Source organism: Rana temporaria, chromosome 2 (assembly GCF_905171775.1).
Source record: "Rana temporaria chromosome 2, aRanTem1.1, whole genome shotgun sequence".
Taxonomy (NCBI): Eukaryota; Metazoa; Chordata; class Amphibia; order Anura; family Ranidae; genus Rana; species Rana temporaria.
Genome location: NC_053490.1, coordinates 104957783 through 104976254, shown reverse-complemented (window position 1 = coordinate 104976254; position 18472 = coordinate 104957783). Strand labels below are relative to the sequence as shown.

At 43.8% G+C, this 18472-nt stretch overlaps 1 protein-coding gene across 2 annotated transcripts in view; it reads left to right on the top strand.

The window, feature by feature from the left end:
- MAP3K12 (mitogen-activated protein kinase kinase kinase 12) overlaps positions 1-18472 on the top strand; it is a 203706-nt gene that overhangs the window by 168001 nt on the left and 17233 nt on the right. For both annotated transcript variants that reach the window (XM_040340709.1, XM_040340710.1), the window contains exons 6-9: positions 1475-1633; positions 4042-4150; positions 11385-11494; positions 17670-17786. In XM_040340709.1, the coding sequence (XP_040196643.1) occupies positions 1475-1633; positions 4042-4150; positions 11385-11494; positions 17670-17786 (495 nt within the window). The remainder of the gene's footprint in view (positions 1-1474; positions 1634-4041; positions 4151-11384; positions 11495-17669; positions 17787-18472) is intronic.

Here is an 18472-nt window from a genome sequence, read left to right as displayed (position 1 = left end):
CCAGATCAACACGCCGCGCTATTTCTCTTCATGAAGTACAATGAAAACAGATAGGTGGTAGTATAATGATCTCTTTTTGATCTAACAGCTAACCATAAACATGAGATGACAGCTGCAATAATCTCACGTCTATTGCGGCAGCCCATCCAGCTAGCCTACTGCTCTTGAGAGGAAAAACAATGGATCATATTAGTTTAAAGACTTCTTCCAGTCAGGCCTCGTACACACGACGGGACCTGTCCGATGAAAACGGTCCGCGGACCGTTTTCATCGGACATGTCCGCTGGGATCATTTGGTCTGATGGCTGTACACACCATCAGACCAAATTTCCCGCGGACAGGATACGCGGTGACGTGGCCGCGCCGATGACGCGGCGACGTACACGACCCTGGAAGGTCAATGCTTCCACGCATGCGTCGAATCACTTCGACGCATGCGAGGGCTTTCGGTTGAGCGGACATGTCCGGTGAGTCATACAGACGACCGAACATGTCCGACGGACAGGCTTCCAGCGGACATGTTTCTTAGCATGCTAAGAAACATTTGTCCGCTGGAAACCTGTCCGCTTGGCCGGGAATCCGGTCCGGTCGGCCGTACAGACGGCCCGAACATGTCCGCGGAAAACATGTTCGGTCGTGTGTACAAGGCCTCATTGTTGCACCTCTCTCCACCCACACACACTATGTTGTCAAAAGTATTGGGAAACCCTCCCAAATCATTGGATTCAGGTGTTCAAATCACCTCCATGGCCATAGATGTATAAAATCAAACACCTAAACATGCAGACTGATTCTACAAACATTTGTGAAAGAATGGGTCGCTCTCAGGAGCTCAGTAAATTCAAGGGTGGTACTGTAATAAGTTGCCACCTGTGCAATAAGTCCATCTGTGAAATTTCCTTGCTACTAAATATTCTACGGTCAACTGTTAGTGGTATAATAACAAAGTAGAAACAACTGCAACTCAGCCACGAAGTGGTAGGCCACGTAAAATGACAGAGCGGGGTTAGCGCATGCTGAAGCTCACAGTGTTCAGAGGTTGGCAACTGTCTGCAGAGTCAAGAGCTACAGACCTTCAAACTTTGTGTGGCCTTCAGATTAGCATGAATGAAGGGGCACTGATCAACCCCCCCCCCCCCCTTCGCAAACCGATTCCCTGTCTGGCTTCCCATCGACTTTGGAAGCCACAGAGGGAGTAGGAAAGGCTATATAAAGTCAATGGAGTAATTTAGTCCTTAAAATTACTGCACAGATATTGAGTTACACATCTGAAGTGTGAGAAAAGTAAATACAGGAAGTCAACTTCTTCCTAATCATAAGGTAAGAGTAATGAGAGAGATACTACAAAATGCTAAACTTGTTTCTTACCCTTTAAAAAAATGATTCTTTAGTGACCATGAATCAATATGTATAAATGATGTCACCATTATATTAGGCATGGCCTCATTTGTATTTCATTTCTGTTTTTGATCAGGTCCTTTGGAGTTGTCCTGTGGGAGCTTCTGACAGGGGAGATTCCCTACAAAGATGTGGATTCCTCCGCTATCATATGGGGTGTGGGCAGCAATAGCCTCCATCTTCCTGTACCATCAAGCTGCCCCGATGGATTCAAGCTTCTCTTGAGACAGTGCTGGTCAGTATAGTAGAGTGGGCATTCCCTCAACTTGCCTAAAATATTATCTTTACATGGGTTTGCAGGAGTAAATGGTTACTATGTACTAGTTGGGATTTAAATAGCTGATTCCTATGGGCGCAATTACACCACAGCTGGGCTTCTCAGGCACCAGAAATACAGGCATATTTTACACTGTACATCCATACACCTGAAAATGCATATGTGTGCGTGAGCTCTTAAGCCTCGTGCACACGCACGGTTTTCTTGGCAAGAAAACTGCTGGCAGAGCCTTCTTGTTGAGTATACCGAGCGTGTGTACAAGGCTTTGAGGTTTCTCGTCAAGAAAACTGCCCAGAATCTCGACGAGAAAAATAGAGAACCTGTTCTCTGTTTTCTCGTCGTGAGATTCTCGGCAGTGTTTTCTTGCCGAGAAACCTGAGCGTGTGTATACTTACCTCTCCATGGAAACCCGCGCATGCTCGAAATGACTTTGACACATGCGCGGTAGCTTCCAAGGAATAGGTAGGATAAAGCAAGATGGCGGCGACTGCATCGAATGTGACAAGCGCATGCTCATCATACTCTATGACATCACCGTATTCGTGCTATTCAAAAGAACGGCGTGAATTGAGTGTGTGTACACTCGGCCAGTAAGAGATTCTTGCTAAGAATCTCATCAGGGTAAACAACTTTTTTTTCCTGACGAGATTCTGGGCCTTAGTTCAAAAAAATGATCTGAATTGCTCCACCTGTTGTCATGGAATGACATTTATGACAGAAACGGGACACGCAGGATACTTTTTGTTTAAAGACCATGTAACCAAGATGATAATCATGTCATTTTGGTTACAATGATTGGTTGGCAATGGTTCTGCCCAGACACAGTGCAGGATGGCACATTACATTGTTTAGTCCATTGGATAGTCTTACCCACTTTTGCATTTTCCATATCCTATCCATAGGTGTGCTCAGCTTATTGCATTAGGGTGGGCACCCCAAAGCTCAGACACAACTGAACACCACCTGCTGTCACAGGAATGGGGCTCTGGTGGTGGAAGCCAGTTGATTGGGAGCATATTACGATACACCCTAAATACAGGTGTAACATGTTCCTAAAGCTGAACCTAGATTTTAATATAATGGGTGCATTTACAATGGCCACTGGCACCCCCAACCACCCACCTGGTGCTGCTCCTGGATAATGCTAATGCACATGGGGTGATTAGGGTGTGCCTAGGCACATCCTGTGAGCACGCCTATGATCCTATCATTGTATTGTCCATACTATAGCATAAAATAAAAAATATCAGGGAGAATTGGAACCCATCATAATAGTAACAGAAGGTATGCAGACTCAGGGAGTCAGGCTCAGATATGTAACTAATAGGCTTCCTGAGAGACGTAATAAATGGTCAGCTGGTTTAACTCTGCCATCTACCAAAAAAAGGATCCGTTTTGGGTGGGCGGACCTTTTATTTAAAAAAAAAAAAATTATTAAAACTGTTATTTTGTTCTTGGCAACAAATTATACAGAGTTTTTGCTAAAAGCTGAACTGCAGGTTTAAAAATAAAAAAAATCTAGAAAACCCCTGCAGTGGAGCCCCCGTACCACAAGGGTAAATGCTTGTTAGGTGTGGTGGTAGGGGAATAAGATGGAATACTAACCGCATTCCTCGCAGGCTTCCAATGCTCTCCTCTTTCCTCTGATGTTTTGGGTTGTGGGCAAGCACTCACCGCCTCACTTACAGTGCAAGATTGCCGGTCCTGCATTGTATGTGATGACATCAAAGTGCGACCGGTGGACAGAGCACCAATGAGAAGTGGCTTTGGGGGACTGGTCACATGGCTTGGTGGAAGCCTGCCAAAGCGAGGAATCGGGTAATGCCCCGTACACACGATCGGAAATTCTGACAGCAAAAGTCCAATGTGAGCTTTTGAATGGAAATTCCGACCATGTGTATGCTCCATCGCACTTTTGCTGTCGGAATTTCCGCCAACAAAAGATTGAGAGCTGGTTCTCACATTTTCCGACGGAAAAAATTCCTATCGGAAAATCAGATCATCTGTAGCAATTTCCGACACGCAGAATTCTGACACATGCTCGTAAACAATTTGACGCATGCTCGGCAGCATTGAACTTAATTTTCTCGGCTCGTCGTAGTGTTGTACGTCGCCGCGTTCTTGACGGTCTAAAGTTTAGAGAACTTTTGTGTGACCGTGTGTATGCAAGCCAAGCTTGAGCGGAATTCCGATCCGATCGTGTGTACGCGGCATTAGTATTACAGCTTATTCCTTAACCCCTAGACATAACAAGCTTCAGCCCTTGCAGTGAGGGGAGGCCCCACTATATAGGGTCATTTAAAAAAAAGTGAGGGTTTAAGCCTATAATTTATTACTCTTGACTCATTATATTCCATCTTAAACAGGAACAGCAAGCCAAGAAACCGACCCTCTTTCCGGCAAATTTTACTACATTTAGATATTGCCTCTGCTGATGTCCTGTCCACCCCACAGGAAACCTACTTCCAGTCACAGGTATGTCAATGTAAATTCACACCTTGCATTGTCGGGCACTTTTTCATCTGACACATTTTCCAGTTAAATCAATAGAAACACTTTTTTTCACAGTTTGCCTTAAGGTACCATGCACTTTACATGGCACATAAACGTGCATTGATGCGCAACATGACATCCATTACAATGCTTGTTGACATGTTTTAATGCATTTCCATTGATTTTATTCCAGCCTGTTTTTAAAGATGACAAATCGGGTATATTGGACCCACCATAGAACTATCAGTGTCAAAAAAGAAAATAACCATAGAGATACAGAAATGTTGTGAAGTTTTTTTGTCTTTTATAAATCCATATTTAAAATATCTGTAAACCTTATAACACTTTTGTTTGGATGTCATTTGCCAACTCCTGTGATATCCATACCATCCAAAACAATACACACATTTTCAATGATTTGGGTTGAATTTACACATATGCGGGTTTCTCTGCATCCAATTGCCATGACAGGTGAGTGTGATCAGCTCTCGATGGAGCCAGTTCACATAGGTATGGGGCGGGCCACGGAGCTTATTGCAGAAGGGGGTCCTGTGCACGTTTGGGTCCAATGTAGCTGCAAATTCGGGTAAAAATTTGGTTCTGAATCACACCTGAACCAGTGAACAGACACGCACCGAACCCCAGGCACGAACCCGTGACCGCACATAGGTGAAACCGGCTTAAATGGAAAACACTTTAACAAAAAATAAGCACATAGGTGTGAATCCAGCCTTATCTTGATATTTCCTGCTGGTAGAGTAAGGCCCCATACACACGGGAGGATTTATCCGCGGATACGGTCCAGCGGACCGTTTCCGCGGATAAATCCTCTCGAGGATTTCAGCAGATTTTAATGCGATGGAGTGTACTCACCATCGCATTGAAATCCGCGCAGAAATCCTCTGGCGATGACGTGTCGCGCCGTCGCCGCGATTATGATCATAATCGCGGCGACGTGCGCGACGCTGTCATATAAGGAATTCCACGCATGCGTCGAATCATTACGACGCATGCGGGGGATCCCTTCGGATGGATGGATCCGGTGAGTCTATACAGACCAGCGGATCCATCCGTTGGGATGGACTCCAGCAGATGGATATTTTCTGTATGTCAGCGAATATTCGATCTGCTGGAATCCATCCCAGGGGAGAAATATCCGCGGAAACAGATCCGCTGGCGTGTACACACCATAGGATCTATCCGCTGAAACCCATTTGCTGGGATTTATCTGCGGATGGATTCTATGGTGTGTACGGGGCCTAAGCATTACATATTGAATGATATTATTTTAATTGTTTTGGCTTGTATTGCTTTACAATTTTGCAGTCTGTATACAGCATCCAGTTATCATTCAAATCCTTAGCCTAGGTAGGACAATAGACTTATCTTAAGTTCTGTGGTGCCCAATCAAGGCAAGTAGCCCTATACAAAAAACAGAAGTCTTACCTTTCTCCACAGTACATGGCTCTCTTGGCATGAATAGAGGCAATACAGCCAGGATATTATACAATAACCTTTTAGGCTGGGTTCACACTGACGTAGCAGCTCACAGCAGGGGTCCGGCGCATCTCCATTTACTGTTTCAGGTTCTATTTCAGTCCGAATTGTTGGCTGAATTAGGACCTGAAACAGACCAGAAGATGCACAGGACTCCTGTGCAATTTGCACCGGAGCCACTCCGGGAATGTGTGAACCGGCTCCATAGAGAGACGGTCACAATCTCCTGCTGTGCAAATTGGATATGGGGAAATCAGGGGGTAGAGCAGGGGTGCCCAACCAATAGCCCAGGGGCCACATGTGGCCCGCGGAGCCCTCTGATGTGGCCCGTTACCTCCTGCTCTGGGATGGAATAGAATACTGTTATTAAAGGTCAGTTTATTACTAAAATCACAGTATATATGGGTATATATTTTCTGCAGTGGTTACTGGACTGCTTTCAAACTGATCCACAGGTGCAGACCAGTTTACCTGCGGGTTACCTGCACTGATCCATAGACTTCTGTTATTACCTGAGTTTGGTGAGCTTTCTGAAAGTGCACCAAACCTGCAGAATATAATAGAAGTCTATTGCAAAGTGCAGGAAAGACAAAGGTACACTGTGCTGCAACCACGGTGCGAGTAAACCGCAGCTCATCAGTGTGAAAGCAGCCTAGGGCCCCTTTCACACAGTCTGTCCAACAGTCCGACCTATTGGACCCTCCATTCACCTCTAAGTAGTGGCAGACATAAACCGACTTGTGTCCTACCTCCAATATGATCAGCTAAAAAGTATAGTGGGCTGTGTCAGTGTCCACTCTGCATATGCAGAACAGACACGAACATGCCATCCACCCACTCCGCTCATTGTGGCCCACAACCGGTTACCAACTCACTTAAGTGACCCTTGCTCTTCAAAAGGTTGGGCACCCCTGGGGTAGAGGGTAGAAATCGGAGGCATGAGTGGACTGGGTGAACAGGTAAGTATTGGGTCTCTTCCTTTAGCCCTCGTTCACATCAATGCGATGTGTCATGCGATTTGACAGTTCAAAATCACATTACAATTCACATCCTATTTTCAGCAATGAAACCGTTCATATTGGTGCGACTCAAGTCGCAGTAACTTTGAAAAAGGTACCTGCACTACTTTTCTGCGATTTCATTGCGACTTGTATTGACATCTCTTAAATGAAGTCGCAAGCTGCAATTATGTCGTAGATCCAAATTGCACTGATCTAATCAGAAGTAGTGAACCAGGTGCTTTTGGCCACGTACACACGATCGGTTAAACCGATGAAAACGGTCTGATGGACCATTTTCATCGGTCCAAACCGATCGTGTGTGGGCGCCATAGGTTATTTAACCTTCGGTTTAAAAAAAGCAATCTTGCGTTAAAATTTAACCGATGGATTGCTAACCGATAGGTCAAAACCGATCGTTAGTATGCAAAACCATCGGTTAAAAAGCCGCGCAAGTCGACGCATGCTTGGAAGCATTGAACTTTTTTTTTTCTGCACGTCGTTGTGTTTTACGTCACCGCGTTCTGACACGATCGGTTATTTAACCTAAGGTGTGTACGCGTGACGGACCATCAGTCAGCTTCATCGATTAACCTAAGACAACTATCCTTCAGTTCGTTTTCATCGGATGGACTGATCGTGTGTAGGAGGCTTAAGGTGCTTTCACGCTGCTCCTTTAAAAAAAATGCAGTAAAAACACATAGGTGTTCTTGCCACATGAAACTTGTGACTCAAAAAACTCACCGTGGGTGCAGTTTTTATGTTTTTTGATGTGTTTTGTATAGCAATCAATAAAAGATGCATTTTGGTGCACTTTTGAAAAGCGCACCAAAGATGCAGCATGCAGGACTTTTAAAAGCGCAACGCACTGGTGTTAGAGGTTTAATATGATTTTAAGGGATACATTTTTAATGCATTTTTTCTATTTTTTGTTAACATAAAACATATCAAAAATGAATCAGTGTGAAAGAGCCTTTACAGGAAGCTCTGTTCAATGCAGCCTTTTTGAACTGTTTCAACACAGAGGAACGCTTAAAAAAAATCCAGTCTCAGGCCTCGTACACACGGGCAAACATGTCCGATGAAAACGGTCCGTGGACCGTTTTCATCGGACATGTCCGCTCGGAGATTTTGGTCTGATGGTTGTACACACCATCAGACCAAAATCCCCGCGGACAGAGAACGCGGTGACGTATACGACACCGACGTTCTCTGACGCGGAAGTTCAATTCTTCCACGCATGCGTCAAATCACTTCGACGCATGCGTGGGATTTCGGGCGAGCGGACATGTCCGATGAGTCGTACTGACCATCGGACATGTCCGACGGACACTCTCCCAGCGGACAAGTTTCTTAGCATGCTAAGAAACTTTTGTCCGCTGGAAACCTGTCCGCTAGGTTGGAAAACTGTCCGGTCGGCCGTACACACGACCGAACATGTCCGCGGAAACTGGTCCGCGGACCAGTTTCAGCGGACAAGTTTGGTCGTGTGTACAAGGCCTCAGGGAACCCCTGCTAAAAATGACTATAGATACAACTCATGATACAATAGTGTGATGGTCATTAGAAAGAATGCTCTTTACACTTGTGGTCACTTGTTTCAGCAGCACTGTTATAAAAGAGTAGCTTTGAGAATGCAGACTTTTTACATGTGCCGGGTCTGACGCTGTCATCCTGATTTTAATGTATTTTCCTAGCGAGTCACTGATATAAGGAGGCATTCAGACAGTGAAATCTGGTTCCATCCATTTCTTCCATGTCTGTAGCTCTAAAGATAGTAAATGCAGAAAAAGGATGACAATCTGTATCCTTAGAAACCTTTGTAAATCAAGCTTGGAGAGGCTCCAGCAGCAGATGAAAGAACTGAAAAGGAATAAGAGATAAAAAGAAATGCTGCTGTAATCTGTACACTATATAATGTGAGTACATAGCTGCATATAAAAAAAAAGCAGCCACCACAGCTAGCTCCTATAACCTCATAGACTCGGGATAATGGTGGACAGTCACTAAAATGCCCCTGTGAAAGATCAATGTTTAGGCCCCCCCATTCAACTTCAGTACAGGAAAAATCACTTACATGCTTTGTACTGATTGGCATGTAGATAGAGGGGAGCTGAGCTTTGGTCTGTGTGACAGTGGAAGGGGCTCAACCACCCACATGCCCACATCTGCTATAAATGGGCCCCTAAGTCCCAGATGGCCCCTGTGCAGCTGGACAGTGTGCAAACGTTATACGTGGAGCATTGTACCCTTTGCACCATTGGTAGTGAGTGAGTAAGAAACTTATATAGCGCAACACATGCGAACTGAATCGCCTTTGGGCGCTGAATCCATTCTGTGAGTGCAACCCCTTGACCTTAGAAGAGATGGGTTTTAATCTTTCTCCTGAAGGCCAAGTGGTCTGACTCCAATCGAGTGGTGGTAGGCAGAGCAATCCACAGTCGAGGTCCCTGGACTGCAAACCTTCGATCTCCTTTGGACTTGTATCTGGCTTTGGGTATCTGGACAAGGTTTTGATTGGTGGATCGTAGAATACGATTGGGGTTATGAGCTTTTTTTTTTCCGCATAGATATTGGGGGGCGTTTCCATGAATGCACTTATGCATTAGACAGAGTGCCTTGAAGGTGATTCTGTCTGGCAGCCAATGAAGGGATCTCAGTGAAGGTGAGATTGATTCCCATGTTTTTTTCCCAGTCACAAGTCGAGCGCCGTATTTTGAACGACTTGCAGACAAGCGATTTGGTATTTGGAGAGTCCAAGGTAAAGGGCATTTGCATAGTCCAGTCTGGAATTGATAATTGTTCCCACCACGACTGCAACGTCTTCTTTCGGAATAAAGGGGGTGAATCTGCGTAGTAGGCGCAGCAGATGGTGCGATCCGCTGACTACTGACCCTATTTGTGCATCCATTGTCATGTAGGTGTCAAAAATGACTCAGAGACTTTTGACTTTGGCGCTAGGGGTGATGGATTGACCCAGAATGGGCGGGGGCGTCCATGTTGTTACGGGATGATTTTTCCGGTTGGCGTGAAACAGAAGTAGTCTCACCCAAGGTAACACACTAATACCAGACCCCAGAAACTTGGCAAATTATGCCAAACAGGTGCTGTATCTTTACATGTGTACAGGATACAATACAGTGGGGATAATATTTATTTGATCCATTGCAGATTTTGTAAGTTTGCCCACTTACAAAGAAATAAGGGGCCTATCATTTTTATCATAGGTGTATTTTAAATGATAGAGACAGAATATCAACCAAAAATCCAGAAAAACACATGATACAAATGTTATAAATTGAGTTGCAGTTCAGGGAGTAAAATGAGTATTTGATCCCCAAGCAAGACGTGACTTAGTACTTGGTGGAGAAACCCTTGTTGACAAGCACAAAGGTTAGACGTTTCTTGTAGTTACCAGGTCATGATCATCCTTACCCCATGAGGCAAAATTTGCATGGAGCTCCAGATTGAGGGCGATCGATGGTTATTTTGTATTTCTTCCATTTGCGAATAATCACTCCAACAGCTGTCTCCTTCTCGCCAAGCTTCTTGCTGAGTGTCTTGTAGCCCATTCCAGCCTTGTGCAGGTCTACAATCTTATCCCTGATGTCCTTTGACAGCTCTTTGGTCTTGCCCATGATGGTGAGGTTTGAACGGAAGAAGGTAGGGTTGTCCCGATACCACTTTTTTTAGGACTGAGTACGAGTACCGATACTTTTTTTCAAGTACTCGCCGATACCGAATACCGATACTTTTTTTTAAATGTCCCCCCACAAATGCAGCCATGTCCCCCCCCATATCCAGCCATATCCAGCCATGTCCCCCATATGCAGCCATTGTCTCCCCCCATATGCAGCCATTGTCTCCCCCCATATGCAGCCATTGTCTCCCCCCATATCCAGCCATTGTCTCCCCCCATATCCAGCCATTGTCTCCCCCCATATCCAGCCATTGTCTCCCCCCATATCCAGCCATGTCTCCTTACCTGCATCCTGCTGCCAGCCCGACTGGTTAATACGCGCGGGGAACATTACAGCTTTGAATAGCTGTAATGATTCGCGCCGCGCTGCGTATAGACACTCCCCCTTGCTCCGGATTGGACAGTTCACCCGAGCAAGGGGGAGTGTCTATATGCGGCAGGGCGGGAAAGACTACAGCTATTCAAATGAATGCTGTAATGTTTCCCGCCCGTATTTACTAAGCGGGGATGCGGCGGGATGCGTCGTAGCGGCGGGATACGGGGGGGGGGAGTATTCTATTTTGGTATCGGGGGTATTTGCGGAAGTACGAGTACTCCCGCAAATACTCGGAATCGGTCCCGATACCGATACTAGTATCGGTATCGGGACAACCCTAGAAGAAGGAGACTATGTGGACAGGTGTCTTTTATATACATAACATCTTCTTAAATTGACAGGACTAATTTGTGTACCACATGAGCACATACAGTCTGTAGGAGCCTTAATGATTGTTGGTTGGTAGGGGATCAAATACTTATTTTACTGCAAGTCAATTTATAATGTTTGTATCATGTGTTTTTTTTCTGGATTTTTGATTGGTATTCTGTCTCTATCATTTAAAATATGCCTATGATAAAAATTATAGACCCTTAATTTCTTTGTAAGTGGGCAAACTTATAAAATCTGCAGGGGAACAAATAATACAATTCCCCACTGTATGTACTTACTATACATTCTAATTTCTTACTTCTTGATTTACAGGTAGAATGGCGGGAAGAGGTGCGACTACATTTTGAGAAAATTAAGTCAGAGGGGACATGTTTACAGCGCCTGGAAGAGGAATTGATATCACGTCGCCGCGAGGAACTCAGGTGTGGTTTTGTATAAGAATGTAAGACTGATAATTACTTCTCACTTGACAGGGTAAATCTTGATTTCTCAGTAGTTTCCCTCATTACATCAGGTTTTGTTCCATGACAAATGGAAAAGGAACATAACCTGACAAGTGAGATTCAGTCTTCTTGTTCTTGATGTATGAAATCAGCCTCATGGGTCTACATGAGCAAATTGGTTTGGAAATATGGTGTAAATTATACAGGCTATAATAATTACAGTATCTCACAAAAGTGAGTACACCCCTCACATTTTTGTAAATACTTTATTAAATCTTTTCATGTGACAACACTGAAAAAATGACACTTTGCTACAATGTAAAGTAGTGACTGTACAGCTTGTATAAAAGTGTACTTTTTCTGTCCCCTCAAAATAACTCAACACTAGCCATTAATGTCTAAACTGCTGGCAACAAAAGTGAGTACACCCCAAGTGAAAATTTCCAAATTGGGCCCAAAGTGTCAATATTTTGTGTGGCCACCATTATTTTCCAGCACTGCCTAACCCTCTTTGGCATGGAGTTCACCAGAGCTTCACAGGTTGCCACTGGAGTCCTCTTCCACTCCTCCATGAAGACATCACAGAGCTGGTGGATGTTAGAGGTTTGGAGATCATAAAAAACTGGATGGCAGCTAACTACCTGCAGCTAAACCAGGCCAAAACCGAGGTTCTGAGATCAGGGAATATTCCTGAGGGACACTGGGTGTTATCATGGCCCGATGGGGCAGGGGTGTGCCCGCGGACGGCCGACACGGTGGGGACACTGGGGGTCCTAATTGACAGCGACTTGACGCTAATCCCCTATGTCGGTCAGGTTGTCAAGACCTGCCATTTTAAGATGCGGCTTCTTTACCGCATTTTGCCTTTTCTGTCAGATCTGGAGAGGATCTCGGTAGTGCGTGCTCTGGTCCTTCCACATCTGGACTATTGTAATGGTCTCCTGGCTGGACTGCCTCAAGTCCAGATTAGGAGACTTCAAAAAGTCCAGAATCAGGCGGTAAGGCTTGCATTAAATCTCAGAGGCCAGTGCCCCACCGCGAGACATCAGGCTGCCCTGCATTGGCTGCCAGTTGGTCAGAGGGTGCGTTTTAAAATTCTAACACTTTAGAAGCGTTTCACGGGCTAGGACCCGCCTATCTATGTGAAAAATTGAATAGACATGTTACTGGCCGCTCCCTTAGATGGAGCTGCCAATTCCGTTTGGAACAGCCAAAGAGTCGGCTGAAAAAATGGGGGGGCAGGGCTTTTTCTGTCCTTGGCCCGAGAGAATGGAATCTACTTCCCCTAATGCCCCGTACACACCATCACTTTATGTGATGAAAAAAAATTACGTTTTTAAAAACGTCACTTTAATTGACTGTGTGTGGGGGAAAACGTCGTTTTATGTCTTGTAAAAAACGACCAAAAAAAATTGAAGCATGCTTCAATTTTATGTGTCGTTTTTCAAAAGTGCACTTTTTACTTCACAGAAATTGACCGTGTGTAGCAAAAAACGTCGTTTTCTAAGACGTTTTTTCATCCACGCATGCCCAGAAGCAAGCTTCAATGGTAAAACGTGGTGGAACGTAACCTCACTTTGCAAGATCATTGTGAGAAAATGATGGTGTGTAGGCAACTTCGTCTTTGAAAATTGAAGTTTCAAAAACGTCGTTTTTTACTTCACAGAAAGTGTCGTTTTTTTTCATCACATAAAGTGATGGTGTGTACGCGGCATAAGTCTTAGACAGAGTCCTGACCTACCCACATTCAGGAGGGATCTAAAAACTTATCTGTGGGCAGAGGCAGATTGATAGGAAGAGTGAGGTTAGGGTCATTCTGGCGGGAAGCACTGCTAGATCTGTTGGGAATTGTGTGTTGTCTCTCCTTTGGTCTTATGTGATTTCTATGGTTTTGTACTGTATTGGTTTTATGGTGTTATATTGTTGTTTTATTATTTGATTTTAATTGTGGTACATATTGTATATTGTTACTATGTTAATTTATGCCTGTAACACTCGGTCCTGTTGTGAACTGTTAAGGTCTGGAAGCGTTTCGATACCTTCGGGTGATTCTACGCTATACAAGCAATAAGCAATAAGCAACTAAGCATGTACTTGCCTCGCTAACTTACGGCGGCGTAGCCTAAATGCCATAAGCTACGCCGCCGCAAGTATGCGCTCGCCATCCTGAATCTAGCTATAAAACTAGAAGCTTTGCTCCCGGCCTCCTATAAACTCTGCCCCCCCCCACCCCCCCCAAGTGACAGATGTCATGCTGGTTCACAAAAACGTAATGACTTATGCAGGAATAAAAATGGAGGTCACACTCTACAATATAATTTTGCAATCAACTTTATTAAGAGTCTGCATACAACCTGCCTCAGCTCCTCGCTCTGACATTGTTCACTCACTCAGAACTTAATTATTTAGACTTTTTACTGCCAGGCCAAATTTTTCATTTTTTACACACATGCTAAAATTAAAAAAAAAAGAATAATACCTGGTTGTTTTTCACCTTTTCACATTTAAAAAGTCAGTCCACCCAAAACATATGTCCGTTTTGATACACAGTACCTGGTTAGACCACCCATCATCTTCTTCCATGTCCCAGGGACTCCAGCATTCTTGCTGGTGGGGTACTTTGATCATTTGGATACGTTTTTGTGATGCAAAGCTTGTTGAGCTTATTGAATTTCCTGATAGTAGGGATGATCTCAGATATGTTCAGATCCTAGTCTGGACCAACCTAAGCAATCTTATCAATAAGCTGTCATCTGTACTATGTCGATCAAAAAAAGCCGAGGTATTCCCCTCTGCATACAGTATATACAATGGGCATGTATTTGTGCAGCTAAGGGGTGGGAAATGCCTCGGCAATTAATGATTAGTTTGGCACAGTGACCGTGTTCTGGCAGGATCACTCAGGTGGCTTGCGCCGTCGTATCTTAGGGTGCAATATTTAGGCTGGCCGCTAGGTGGCGCTTCCATTGTGTTTGGCGTAGAATATGTAAATCACTAGATACGCCTATTCACGAACGTACACCCGGCCGACGCAGTACAGATACGCCGTTTACGTAAGGCATTTTCAGGCATATAGTTATTCCATCAAATAGCTGGACTAGTAATGTTAAGTATGGCCGTCTTTTGAAAATTTTACGTCCTTTGCGTAAGTCGTCCGTGAATAGGGCTGGACGTAATTTACGTCCACGTTAAAACCAATACGTCCTTGCGGCGTACTTTGCCGCAATGCACACTGGGATATGTACACGGACAGCGCATGCGCAGTTCCTAAAAAAATTCAATCACGTCAGGTCAACCCATATTAACATAAAACACGCCCCCTCAGCCTATTTTGAATTAGGCGCACTTACGCCCGCTGCATTTACGCTACGCCGCCGTAACTTAGCAGGCAAGTACTTTGTGAATACAGTACTTGCCTTGCAAACTTACGGCGGCGTAGTGTAAATGCCATACGCTACGCCGCCGCAACTATGCGCCCGCCTACCTGAATCCAGCTAAAAGGCTAGTAATATCCAAAGTTCCAGAGACACCAAAGTACATCTACAGGATGGCTTTGTACTGTATGCCTGTTGTGACTAGCAGCTGCACAGCCACAATGGTTACATTTTCTAACAACTGTAGGGCTCTTTCACACGGGCGGACCGTATGTCCGCTTTTTCATCCATCCGTGTACGGATGAAAAAGGGACATACATTGGTCCCTATGAGATTGCGGGTGTCAGCGGATGAACATCCGCTGACACCCGATCTCACCCGGTTCCACAATCCTCCAATTCTGCAGATGGAGGAAAACCCTAATTTTCCATCCGTCTGCAGATCGGATCTGGTAAACACGGACAGGCGGTCCGTGTTCATCCGATCCCCCCATAGAGGAGAGCGGAGAAATGACAGGGACCGCCCTGTCATCCGCCGGCTCAGCAGGGATCAGCGGAGCGATCCCCGCTGAGCAAGCGGAGGTTCACAGGGCAGATCATCACTGATCCGCCCCGTGTGAAAGGGGCCTAAAGTGTTTTTCAAAAATCTGTTTTTTATTTAAATTTTTTTTAGTGGCAATGGGTTAGAACCCCTGTCATATTTGTATTGCTGTCTGTGTCCTGGAGAGATATACTTTCTCTTTTTCTCCTGGTGACTATTGTCTCTAATACCGAAAATTATGGAAAATCCTAACTTTTTGAGTCATCACCAAAACAGAAATTAGAGCGGTAATCTTCCAGTAGAGACGCTTGTTTTGGTGACAACTGTTTAATAAGGGATTTTTACTCACATCCACCTGTGTCTACAGTACAGGAAGTGAAGGAAAATCTTCCCAGTGGGACACGGGTTGGCAGAAAAAAAGAAAGCAAAACTGACAGGGGTATATAATTTACTATAGCGCTGATATGAATATTAAATTATGATAATTAATAAAAGATAAATAAATGATAAAAGCGGCAACCATTAAAAAAGTGTTCTGACACTGTGATAAATGTGATAAAATTGGCAATAGTGCGCTACAATCAACCTCTTATTGAACACAGGATAAAATACATATAGAGATAAATATATGTGGGAGAATGAAATAAGTGCAAATTAACCAGTTCCCGACCACCGCATGTACATATACGTCCACAATATGGCACGTACAGGCACATGGGCGTATAGGTACGTCCTCGCCTATTAGCGGGTGGGGGGTCCGATCGGGACCCCCCCCCGCTACATGCGGAGGTCGGGTCCGCTCGGGGAGCGATCCGGGACCACGGCGCGGCTATTTGTTTATAGCCGCTCCGTCGCGATCGCTCCCCGGAGCTGAAGAACGAGGAGAGCCGTGTGTAAACACGGCTTCCCCGTCCTTCACTATGGCGGCGCATCGATCGCGTCATTCCCTTTATAGGGAAGACACGATCGATGACGTCATTCCTACAGCCACACCCCCAAACAGTTGTAAACACATACTAGGTGCACCCTAACTCCTACAGCGCCACCTGTGGTTAACTCCCAAACTGCAACTGTCATTTTCACAATAAAGAATGCAATTTAAATGCATTTTTTGCTGTGAAAATGACAATGGTCCCAAAAATGTGTCAAAATTGTCCGAAGTGTCCGCCATAATGTCGCAGTCACGAAAAAAATTGCTGATCGCCGCCATTAGTAGTAAAAAAAAAATAAAAAATAAAAATGCAATAAAACTATCCCCTATTTTGTAAACACTATAAATTTTGCGCAAACCAATCGATAAACGCTTATTGCGATTTTTTTTACTAAAAATAGGTAGAAGAATACGTATCGGCCTAAACTGAGGAAAAAAAATGTTTTTATATATGTTTTTGGGGGATATTTATTACAGCAAAAAGTAAAAAATATTGCTTTTTTTTCAAAATTGTCGCTCTATTTTTGTTTATAGCGCAAAAACTAAAAACCGCAGATGTGATCAAATACCACCAAAAGAAAGCTCTATTTGTGGGGAAAAAAGGACGCCAATTTTGTTTGGGAGCCACGTCGCACGACCGCGCAATTGTCTGTTAAAGCGACGCAGTCCCGAACTGTAAAAACACCTTGGGTCTTTAGGCTGCATATTGGTCCGGGGCTTAAGTGGTTAATATTCTGGTGTCGTGTCCCAGTAAAGCATATATGAAAGGCCAGTATAATAGTACAATAAGTTGACCAATCAGTTTTTGATAGTGCAAGGTGTTGGTTATCAGATGATAGTCTTCCTAATAATCACTCCTGCTAGCAACTAATGCATCTGCCAATGATCCTGTTATTTTCCTTGAATTTTTCCTCTGAGTGTTCTTATGCATGTTGTTTCTCATACAAAACAAAAGAAATATATCATTGCGCAGTGAAAAAACTACCATTAGGGTTTCAATTTTTTTTTTAAATCCACTCACATTTAGACAAATTGTTCAGCGCATATTGTGAAAACGATCAGATTCAAATAGCGTGTGTCCTCACTCTGCATCCAGTGTAATCATACACGATAGATGTCGTCACTAGGCTCCTACCGACGCGTTGCGTCACATGTCAAGTGACTTTTTCAACTGACAGGTGTATAACTGACAGGGGTATAACCTTGCCAGTTTCCATACAGTACACAAAATAAAAATGTTTTTCACTTTAGATATATTTTTTAATTTTATGTACCCTAATGTAAATTGCATGTTTACCTTTTTTTCAAGGCATGCTCTGGATATTCGAGAACACTATGAACGCAAGTTACAGAGGGCGAATACACTATATGTGGAACTGAATTCTCTCATGCTTCAACTGGAGCTAAAGGAGAAGGAGCTTCTCAGGTGGGTAAAGAGCAATCTGAATTTGTTTGGAAACACAATTATATTTTACAAAGTAATAATATATTATGAGTTTAAATTGACAATTTTGCTCAATGTATCTGTTGGATACATTGCCTTGAAAAAGTATTCATACCCCTTCAAATTTTCCACATTTTGTCATGTTACAACCAAAAATGTAAATGTATTTTATTGGGATTTTATGTGATTGACCAACAAAAATTTTTTTTTACAAATAAATATCTGAAAAGTGTGGCATGCATTTGTATTCAGCCCTGTTTACTCTGATACCCCAAACTAAAATCTAGTGGAACCAATTGCCTTCAGAAGTCACCTAATTAGTAAATAGAGTGCATCAGTGTGTAATTTAATCTTAGTAAAAATACAACTGTTCTGTGAAGCCCTCAGAGGTTTGTTTGTAGAGAACCATAGTAAACAGCATCATGATGGCCAAGGAATACACCAGACAGGTCAAGGATAAAGTTGTGGAGAAGTTTAAAGCAGGGGTTAGGTTATAAAATAATATCCCAAGCTTTGAACGTCTCACAGAGCACTGTTCAATCCATCAGCCGAAAACGAAAAGAGTATGGCACAACTGCAAAACTAACAAGACATAGATAGATAGATATACTTTAAAAAATTTCCAGGTACTCTTTACAGCAGCAAGAAAACACTTCTCAACAAAAACC